Raw genomic sequence first — 11,081 nt, 5'->3', positions numbered from 1 at the left:
AAGCTTGTTTCCTCAATTTAGGTCCACGGTGGCACGAGTCCCCATGAGTCTGAGTGCATTCAGGTTAAAGTCCCCACGGGGATAGCAACACACACACGCAGACACACACACACACACCGTTCTGCGTGAGTTTGGTGGAGCAGACGAGTGTTCCGATGGTGAAGGTGTCTCTGGAGCTGACCGACAGGCCGCCCACACTACTGGAGCTGCGCATCAGCGTCGCCCCCTTGTGACTGTCAGGGTTACTGCGCTCCGACGGCAGGGACAGGTACGAGCTCACCTCCTCCATACGCTTACTGTCACCCTACAGACAGACACAAAACAGATGCAGCATGGCCATTTAACTGTCATCCACCATGTTATCTATGGAGGCCAGCAAGAAAGCTGTAAAAGATAAAAATAAACACCCAGTGGACGGTATCCACCTTATTCCTGACGAGATTACTGCGTGTCAAATTATGGGTTGCACTTCCGGTTTGGGGAACTTACATTCAAAAAGACTGAAACGAATCATTTCAAATCATAAGGTTGCTTTAAAAAATAAAGCTGATCCGCCAAGTTTGACTCGATGAGCTGTCAGTAATTTACGATATATACCATTAATAATTCACTGGAATGCATGAAGAATCTCTATTTTTCTCCCCAAATCCTCACATCTCTTTCCAGGTTTGTTTTCACAGGTAGATAAAATGTATTATCTGTCATATATCTGTATAATATATGTGTTTATTAAGGCAACGTATGCTACATAATACAGATTACCACAGTGATATTTAACCGTCCGATTTAGCGGTGGAAAGATTCAAGCTTCCAGTGTTATTCATGGTCTGTTGAAAGTAGCTTGTTGATGCTTTTACACTTTTAAATGTCCTTTTAATGTTCAATGGTAGAATAATGTAATGTCATTGTACACAGTTTAAAAATATATATATTATTGCGTCCATAGAGCTAGTCTTTCACTGGTTGTTTACAGCTTAACGGAAGTTACACCCATAATTCATGTGGATATGGTTTCTGGTATAATGCCTGTTTATTTTGTAATTACAGAGAACATCTTGTTTAGTTGATCATAAAACAAATGCACTAAAGGTCTCTACGATCTACTTGCTTTAGGGAAACGTGGCCCTGGATTGTTTAATTAATAATAAATGATGGAAAAAAGTAATACTGGATTCAAGTAAATCTGGATTAAATTCAATTAAAAATTACTTATATATATATTCTATCAATTATTTATCCCTTTATTTATTTTTCTATTATTATATTATATTTTACTATATTACAGTATATTATTTATGTTTTATTTCTGCAGGTTTGGGCCTCCATTATAATGAAACAAATGTTTATTCATTTTTAAATGTTTATTCATTTGTGATATTTTTGATGAAATCTGAGAGCTGGATCACTCCTCCATATAGGCTTCTTAAGGGATTGAAACTTGTTCCCCGAAAAGTTATTAAAGACATCGTTAAAATAAGTGGCTACAGTGGCTCAATCTTTTTGGAATTGCATAACTCCTGATATAAATTAAGACAAATACTGAAACTTGAGTCTTATATATTTTTAATGATGTTTGCCTGATTATTTTTCGTGATTCGTTTAACATTTATGACCTAAAAAAACTGTCAAATAGAAAATGTTTAGTTTAGCAACTTACATCTTATCTCGCACTTGACCGACCGTAAACTGAAGCGCGTCGAGTCGCTCCTTTACTGTCTATGAGTCGCTCTGCTAAAATTCGCGCTGCGAACATATAGCCCGCCTCCTTTGATTTGATTGGTCATCTCAAATATTCTGACATTGACAAGCAGTGACAGACCAATGAGGCTCAGATGAACACACACACACACTCATGCTGCGTCCCCATTCACCTACTTATACTACGCCCTAAAAGTATGTACTCTTTTTGTGAAGAAAAAGTATATACTTTTGAGTGTGTAGCAAAATAGTAGTCACGTCGTCATCTTTAACGGACAGCTCTATCGCGTGCATCCTGTCACCGTAAACTGCCCTGTCAATCATCTCGTCACAGTTAAAATCCTCCATTCAATCTAATATAATTTATTACCGTTTCGGAGAGAAAAGTTGTTGCACGTTCACCTGCCAGTCACGGGTCTTTCATGCGGAGACTCTCACTCTCCTCATGTGTTTGCAATTTGAATGTAATGATGCATTTAAAAGTTAATGGCTAAACGTATCTTTACAAAAGTTCACAATGCTGCTGCAGATAAATGCTGCTGCTTCAATAAAATGTAGACAACATTGAATAAATACATTTTCGTCAGATACTGACAATTAATCACTCAAACAAACCCCTTTACTAAACCTATACATAACCGCCGGACTCGCGCGTCCTCCATGTCTGTAGTTTTTTTTTAACACTTTTCACTCGTGTTTGTAGTTCTAACCGAATCCTCGTCCAACGCGATGGGTTGTGGGCAATATCAGCCGTTAGAGTGTGCATCGATCTGCACTTCGGATTCTGACCGGATATAGTAGACCATCCGGGTCTCTTTGGAACACTCATTTCAACATACTACCATTTGGGACGTACTAAATCTATTTTCGAATACTATTTAGGACGGATAGTATGCGAATTGGGACGCAGGCAGCGAGAGACGGGTGACTGCGAGAACGGTTCGATCAGGAGACCCTGGCGAGAAGCTAGATCGTTTGCGACGGAGACACGATACAGAAACAAACAAACCAAAATAAGCAGACATGTCGGTCGGCGGTTCGGTACGGCTGTGCTGTGACTGGACCGGAGATGGAGGGTGGAGGTGGAGGTGGAGGTGGACGAGGAAAGGGCACAGGAGGAAAGGGAAAGCAGGAAGGAAGTGGAAATGAAAGTATGATTAAGAAAAGGAAGGCTAGCATATTAGGAGTAAGTAGTAGTTTGGAAATGAGTGGTGAGGAGAGTGAGGCAGTTACACAAGAGGATCGTGAGATTGACGAGTATAAAGTTGTAATCAATTTGAGAGGAAGGCGGAGTAGGAGTTGTAAATCCGGTCAGATTGACATCGGCATTAAAGAATGCGATAGGTGATATCGTTGCAGCAAGGGTGCTAAGAAATGGTAGTTTAGTGGTTACATGTAAAGATAGTGATCAAAGAGAGCGGGCACTGAAGTTAGAAAAGGTGGGACAATTTCAGGTGGTAAAGGTTGAAAAAGATCAGGGAGGGAAAAGATGGAGTAAGGGGGATTACAGGAAATCCGGTGTGTGTACAGATAGAAGAAATCAAGAATAACATGAGAGGGGGAAATTTAATGAGTGCACAAAGATTACAAATAACAAGAGATGGCATTAAGGAAGATTGTCAGTCAGTTTTGTTTCAGTTTGAGGGAGGGGTCCTTCAGGGTGTACTATGATGAAGGAGCGGTGCAAGAGCAGCAAGTGAGAGTAGGACAGAAAGTGTCATACGCAGAGGCAGTTAAAAAGGTCCAGAACCAGAAGGCAGGGGGTGGCAGTGAGAATAATGTGAGACATGAAGCAGGGCAAGTGAAAGAGGATGAGGGAAATATGATACAAATGGATGTTAGAAAGTTAGTGACATTTATTGCTGGTGTGATTAATGGTACTGCAGATGTAAAATCAAAGACTGAAAGAATACAGCTGATAGTGATGGCAGCAGTACGGCATTTGGATGTAACAGGGCTGACATGGGAAGTAGTGAGAGATGATCTCAAACATCAGTCTAGTCAGGAAACATGGGTTGGTTAATATTTATCATGGTGTTAATAATACATTGGAATGCTAGAAGCCTGGTAGCAAATGGACAAGAGTTTAAACAAGTTATTGATGAAATGTTGCAAAAGCCAGATGTTATTTGTATTCAAGAGACCTGGCTGAGGCCAAATCTGGATTTTGTGATACAAGGGTATGTGGGTGTCCGTCGAGATAGAAGCACAGGAGGGAGGTTGTGCTACATTTATTAAACTGGGGCTGCCATATAGGATTCTGGGATTAGGGAAGGAGTTGGAGTATGTAGGGGTGGAGGTGTGGGTATGAATGGAAAATTTAGTGATAATACATTTTTACAATCCATGTAAAAGATTAGAATTAGGTTTAATGGAAGAGGTAGAGGCACAGGAAGGACGAAAGGTAGTGTGGTGTGGAGACTTTAATGCTCACAATCCACTTTGGGGGGGTAAGAGATTAGATGAAAATGGAAGAGTGATAGAGGAGTTGATGGATTTAAAAGGGTTGGTGTGTATTAATGATGGTAGTGGGACAAGGATCGATATGGGGTCAGGAAAAGAGTCAGCACTAGACCTTACCATCACATCTCATGATCTAGCAAGGTTTTGTGATTGGAAGGTATGGGAGGAGTCGACAGTAGGGAGTGATCATTTTCCTATTTTTTGCACTATTAGAATGAGGGTGGGAAACCTGTTTGGAGAAGGAAGAGGGAGATGGGTCTTCAGTAAGGCTAATTGGGACAAATTCAAGGAGTAATGCGAGGAAAGGTTAGCAGGGGAGGTTAGAGATATTGAGAGTGAAAGAGAGTATAGTACGTTCATAGATAGTATTAAAAAAGTGGCAGATGAAACTATTCCTAAGAGTTCTGGGATAAGGAGAAGGAAAGTGGTTCCATGGTGGACACAGGAATGTACTGAAGTAATTAGAGGTAGAAACAGGGCTTTAAGAGTGTTGAGACGTACTCATAATTTTGAGCATTTAATTCAATATAAAAGGTCTCAAGCAGTTGTAAGAAAAACTGTACGCCAAGCTAAGAGGAAATACTGGCATGAGTTCTGCAGCTCAATAGGAAGACAGACACCTGTGGGAGAAGTGTTGGGGATGATTAAGAAGATGAGCGGAATAAGGAGGGAGTGGGACTACCCTGCACTGGTCAGTGGGGAGAGGGCAGTAACTGATGTAGAGAAGGCAGAGATGATGGCTAAAGCTTTTGTGGCAATACATAGCTCTGACAACATGGAGGGTGAGTGGAGGAAAGGAAGGGAAATATCCTGCATATCCTGGGGTCCTGGAAAAAAGGGAGGAAGTGGGAGATGAACTGAGTGCTCCATTTTCTAAGGCAGAAATGGAAAGAGCTATTGCTAGAGCAGGTTTAACATCACCAGGAGAGGATGATATGTGGTATATTATGTTTTCATGTATGGGTGAGGTAGCATTAGGTAGACTGCTTAGGCTATATAACAGAGTTTGGGAGGATGGGGAGCTTCCAAAGAGCTGGAAGGAAGCAGTTGTAGTTCCAATTAGAAAACCAGGGAAGGACCCGACAAAACCTACCAGCTATAGGCCAATTGCGTTAACATCGCATGTGTGTAAAGTTATGGAACAAATGATAACGGACAGACTGGTTTATTTTTTGGAGAAGAGCATATTTTATAATGCGTCTTACTAACATGCGTGCTATGGGTCATTAAAAGCCATCCTGAGGTAAATGTAACGTTACGTGACATATGTTGTTCTCCAGCTGTTTTATGGACATCTTTCCGCGGTTGAAAAACACTGATCGATCGATTTTATTACATCTCGGTAAGTTTGTAGTAAAGAGTAACAGATGTTTGGTTCACGTGCCGCTTGAACTGAGATCTGCCAGCGTTCTTTCACGTCACAATTACAAGCGCCAAAACGGTGTTTATTGTTTGAATTTTGTAATAAAATTGACAGAATCTGAGAGCTGAGAATCTGTTTCATATCGATAGAAACCTGCTCTGTCTTGTCTGTCGGTGTCACTGTCCTCTTTGCTTCGCGATTTTTCTCTGCGTGAGAAAATGGATGTGTGGCGTGAGAGATTCAGCTTGTAGCCTAAATGTTTTCGACGGCTGTGCTTCTGCTGCCGCGGTCTTGCTCATTTGCCATGTTGTTTGTGTATCTCTATCATGGCAAGCGCTGAGCCCGGTCGGATCTACGGGAGCCCAGATGGGAGCGTCGGCGGTTGTTAAAGAGAAAACCGATTTTCAATTCAAAAAAATCGGCGTAAACTACACATTAGAGTTAATCGATAAAATCGATTTATCGCCCAGCCCTAAGATACAATGTCGTTGTCTGCAGAGCTCAAGATGTTCATAGCTTTTGTTAGTTTGTTAGCAAGGTGTTTGATACTTTTGAAATGGAAGTCTTCTACACCTCCAACGTACATTCACTGGATTAGGGATGTCCTTTACTTTGCCAAACTGGAAAAAATTAGGCATTTGTTAAGAGGCTCCCAGGCTAAATTTTCAAAGACGTGCGACCCCTTTTTTGAATGTCCTTCCCAGACAATCCTGAGTAGACTTATTGTCCCACGTTTTTGCTGCGAATGACTGGGCAGTAGTTCTTGGACTGTGACCCACAGCTAGTAGTTAATGTTTTTTTTTATTTTATTTTTTTATCATTATTAATGGGGTGGTAAAATGCCCTTTTCACAAGATGTAAAATAAATCTCTGATGTCCCCGGAGTGTGTGTGTGAAGTTTTAGCACAAAATACCCCACAGATATTTTTATATAGCATGTTAAAGTTGTTACATTTTGAGGATGTGCCTGGCCCTTTAAATGCAAATGGGCTTCTTCAGAGGGCGGGGTTTCTGGAGCTCTTGTGTGTTAGCAGCTGAGATTACCTCACGCAGACACACTAAAATGTCGGAAACTGTCCTGCCTTTAATGTTAAAACAGAGTCAGACAAAGATGGAGAGACTCAAGAAGTGACAACATGTAGAATGCAACAGGACGTCTCTGAATGGTTAGTTGATGAATTTATGTTGCTGATGTGGAGTTAACTATCTTCAATTAGCATATTCTGTCATGATAATCTATAAATCGCTCATATAGGAACTGTTGTGAGATAAACACAGAGTGACTTTCTATTGCATGTGTAAAGAAGAACACTAAAGTTTGAGCTGACTCACAAATGTACTCTTATACAACAACTTTTCCTCTTCTCAACATGGACTGCGTGTCCCAGGAGGGGCTTATGTACATTTTAGGGTTGCTGATGTCACTATCCCGGGAGGAATGTCGTGTAGTCCCTACCAGCCGTTTGTTGTAGTCCTTCTCTTTAAAAGCAAATATCTCCCTTTGCTTTGAACTTTGAGCATTGTAACTTTGCAGATGTTGTTTATGCTCAAACAGCAACCTTACACACTAGCTAAAGTTAGAAAAGTGAAATCGTGTTTTACCACCCCTTTAATATATTATGTATTATGTGTTGTTCTTTTGGAGGGGGGGGGGGGGTTGATTCTTTGTTTTTATGTTTTTTGTATTTTTGTATATGAAGGGGAGTTTTGTTTGTTCTTATTTCATGTTCAAAATTTAATAAAGAGATTGAAGAAAAAAAATGCAGATAAAAAAGCTTTGCAACATCACAAACCCCTCAAAACCCGTGTACGATTAATGTTAACACTTGTTGGCCCCAGTGAGACTCTGTAAGTGTGTGTTTCTGACCTTAAAGACAGTGAGCTCATGTATGCCATCTCTCAGAACGGTTCCGTCTTCCTTCATCAGACGCACAAACCCCATCGCAAAGTTCCTTTCACTCTTGTCCTTCGCTGCATAGCACAAATCACACATTTATTCATATCTGAATTCATTTCCACTAACATTCAACATCATATCTGGTTGTATATGACAGATTGGACATGAAGAGTGTAAATTATAATTATGTGGCATTTAATTCTATAGCTTTGAGCTCATCTATATATATCCTAGCGCACAGTTGCACACATCAAAACATTAGCTATGTTTCCATCCGAAGTTGCAATTTTAACTTATGCGCAAAATTGGAATATCAGTCACATGTCTTTTTTGATGCGCATCGATGAATTTATAAATGCACATTTTTAGAATTTATGTGCATCATGGTATTTCCATCCAGTATTTTTTTTATGCGCTATTTGACTAAATGCGCATTTTTTTAATTTATGTGCATCTTGGTATTTCCATCCAGCGTTTTTTTTTATGCAATCTTCTAAAATGCACATAAAAATAGGTGGATGGAAACAGAGATGACTCATGTTTCATTGCAAAGATTTTTGTCCAATCACGCGCTCTCTAGAATGAGGAAGTCCCTCTCCCCTTTAGGAACTTGTTTTTTAATCAGCTGAAGTTTAATTGAGATTGTGAACTGATTGAAGTTAACAAAGTTATAAAATTATGACTTGATAATCACAATATTTTATGCTAAGTCTTCACTTAGTTTTAGTACTTAGTTTTCACTCTTCACAAGTTAAAAAAGAAATAAAAAAAAGAAATTGTAATTCAGAACTATGTAAACTTGTTTCTGCCAGGGAATTAAAAAGGTAAATGTGACTTCTGAGGTTTTTGTTAAGAATTGTGAGATATAAACTCAGAATTCTGAGTTAAAAAGTCAGATTTGAAAGTTATAAACTCGCAATAGCGAGAAAAAAACTTGGAATAAAAAATAAAAAAGGGAATTTTCATCTCAAAATTCTATGACAGAACCAAGCTTCCATACAGAGCATCACTGTACGAACTGTGAAACTTACACTCCTGTGAGGATCGATGACGAAACATGAACCGCAGGTGTATTCTGGGCATCTCCTCCAGAGGAATCGCCACCTACAGCCCGGAGGAAAGCATTACTACACAGACTGACACCAAGCAGGAAAATAGAAAGATGATGCAATACCAGAGACTGCAGTTTCAGCACCGCATTTCTAGGACCCTAGTTTTTGTATGTACTGTACTACCACTAGTGTATAGCACTCACTATTAAATTCTGTATTTGTATTATTCATTTTTAGGAATGATTTAAATGCGGTCCTGAAGCTGCATCGTCCAGGGCTGCGTTTCCAGATAACAATGGATCTTAGGACTTACTAACATTTTTAAGTCCTACTTAAGTTACGCCGGTTTTGGGAAACGGCCCGTAAGTCTAAGATGATCCGTTCGATCGTTTTTACGATCTATTTAGGCTTACGATGCCTTTGGGAAACGCAGTATTGCAGGATTATACTATTGGGGAGGATTGTCACTTTAGAAATAAAAAATAGCATCAACATAAACCCAGTTCATTTTTTATTGCGTTTTACTAGTCTAATTGTGAATGTTGCTCTTATTTATGAACCTTCTCTCCAAATCACCTGGCTTCATTTATGGATGGATAAAGAAATTGGATGGATAGAATGTGTGAATGAAATCAAGTTATGTCTGACATTTTTCTTGTTGAACATCCCACTTCACAGCCTTTTTATTGAGAAAATAAAATCTTCTCTAGACAAGGGGGGAGTAGTAGGGGCGGTATTCTTGGATCTCAAAAAAGCCTTTGATACAGTGAACCACTCAGTTCTACTCAACAAGCTTCCACAATTTAAATTCTCTTGTGATACTTTTAGTTGGTTTGAATCCTACCTGCATGATCGTACACAATCTGTACTAATTAACAACTGCAATTCTGAGTCTCTTAAGCTAACTACCGGGGTTCCTCAGGGCTCAATATTAGGGCCCCTCTTATTTAGCCTTTATGTCAATGACTTGCCTAATGTTTGCTCTGAAGTAGAATGTTTAATGTATGCGGATGACACTGTTCTATTTGTTCATGGTTGCTCTAAAGACATTGTTGCAGATAAACTCACTAAAGCCATGACTCGTGTTACATCTTGGTTGCAGGAGAACTGCCTGCAGCTAAATATTTCAAAAACTGTAGGTATGTTCTTCAGTAAAACCAATAGAGCTTCATTTAATCCGGATATAACAGTTGCTGGAGAAAAATTATGAATCGTAAATCAATACAAATATCTTGGCTTAGTAATTGATTCACATCTTTCCTTTAAAGCCCATTTTGAAAAATATTGTAAAATAATTAAGTTTAATCTTTTGCAAATTTCCGCTCAATTCGAAATGACATGTCAACTGAAGCTGCACTACTTTATTTACTTTCTATGATTTTCAGCCACCTCAATTACTGTTTAACAAGTTGGTCTAAAGCAAGTCAGAGCGCAAAAAGACCTTTGGAAACATTATATAAACAAGCCATTAAAATCATGGACAAAAAACCAAGGCACTATCATCACTGTGCGATTTAAAAAAAACACAGCCTTTTAAACTGGGACAGTATTCATACGTTTTTAGATTTGAGTCTTATATACAAAGTGACACATGATTTGGCCCCAGCTCCTCTGGCTGAGTTCATCAGCCAAAGAAACAGCTCAGAGCGTGTCACTCGAAGCTCTGCCAGAGGGGACTGTGTTGTCCCTCTGCGCAGGAGCGCTTTTAGTCGCTCGGCCTGGTCAGTGAGGGGCGCCGCTGAATGAAACTCTATACCTGAGGAGGTTAGACAGCTCAACACTTACAAGGCTTTTACAAAAAAAGTGAAAATTTGGCTCATTTACAATTATGTCTGCCAACATTAAAAGACGAGCCTATTGAGTTGTATTATATATTTAATTAACTATAGCCTTTTTGAAAATGTGTTTTTGTGTCTTATTATTGTAACAGGTACAGTGTACCCTAAGTTATCTTATAGTGTTATTTATATTGTAGTTATATTGTAGTCAATTTGCCATAGACTTGTAAATGTATTTTCTTGTTTGTATTGTAATGTTTTTTTTTTTACATCTTGGCCAGGGGACTACAGATGAAAAATAGCCTTTTGGCTAATTCTGGCTTTTTTAACCATGTTTGTTCATGTTTTTTATGAAATTGCACTGTCCCCTTTTAAATAAACCAATAAATCAAATCAAATCAAAATCAAAAAATCCTATTTCAACTATAAACATGTCATAAGATGGAGGAAAAATAGGTTGTGAATGCTGTTTAATGCTCAATATCTCTGTCTCTCTCACCTTAAACGTCTCCATCCAGCGAGGTTGTTTTATCTGGTAGTAAATGACTGACCTATACTCGTTCACAGGCCGATCTCCAGCTCCCAGACAGATCGAGTTCTGTACCGAAAGAACACAAGAGAGCTGTCAATCAACACAGAAAACCCTGACATAATCACAAGTTTTCATCGTCTAATTTATCGGCTGACCTTTGATATATATATATATATATATATATATATATATATATATATATATATATATATACATATATAGCTATTAAAAAGTCTTTTAAAAGGTGTTCATATATTGCAGGATTATACTATTGGGGCCGGATACAAGCAGATTTTGA

At 39.0% G+C, this 11,081-nt stretch overlaps 1 protein-coding gene across 2 annotated transcripts in view; it reads right to left on the bottom strand.

Moving 5' to 3' along the window:
- dock2 (dedicator of cytokinesis 2) overlaps positions 1-11,081 on the bottom strand; it is a 146,151-nt gene that overhangs the window by 117,624 nt on the left and 17,446 nt on the right. For both annotated transcript variants that reach the window (XM_077247246.1, XM_077247247.1), the window contains exons 14-17: positions 10,751-10,849; positions 8,453-8,525; positions 7,392-7,495; positions 118-304 (exon numbers count right to left, since the gene is read on the bottom strand). In XM_077247246.1, the coding sequence (XP_077103361.1) occupies positions 118-304; positions 7,392-7,495; positions 8,453-8,525; positions 10,751-10,849 (463 nt within the window). The remainder of the gene's footprint in view (positions 1-117; positions 305-7,391; positions 7,496-8,452; positions 8,526-10,750; positions 10,850-11,081) is intronic.

Source organism: Siphateles boraxobius, unplaced genomic scaffold (genome assembly GCF_051911475.1).
Source record: "Siphateles boraxobius isolate OS27281-9 unplaced genomic scaffold, OSU_SipBor_1 3, whole genome shotgun sequence".
Classification (NCBI taxonomy): Eukaryota; Metazoa; Chordata; class Actinopteri; order Cypriniformes; family Leuciscidae; genus Siphateles; species Siphateles boraxobius.
The sequence above is the reverse complement of the archived record's forward strand: the minus strand, read 5'-3'. Positions and strand labels throughout refer to the sequence as shown.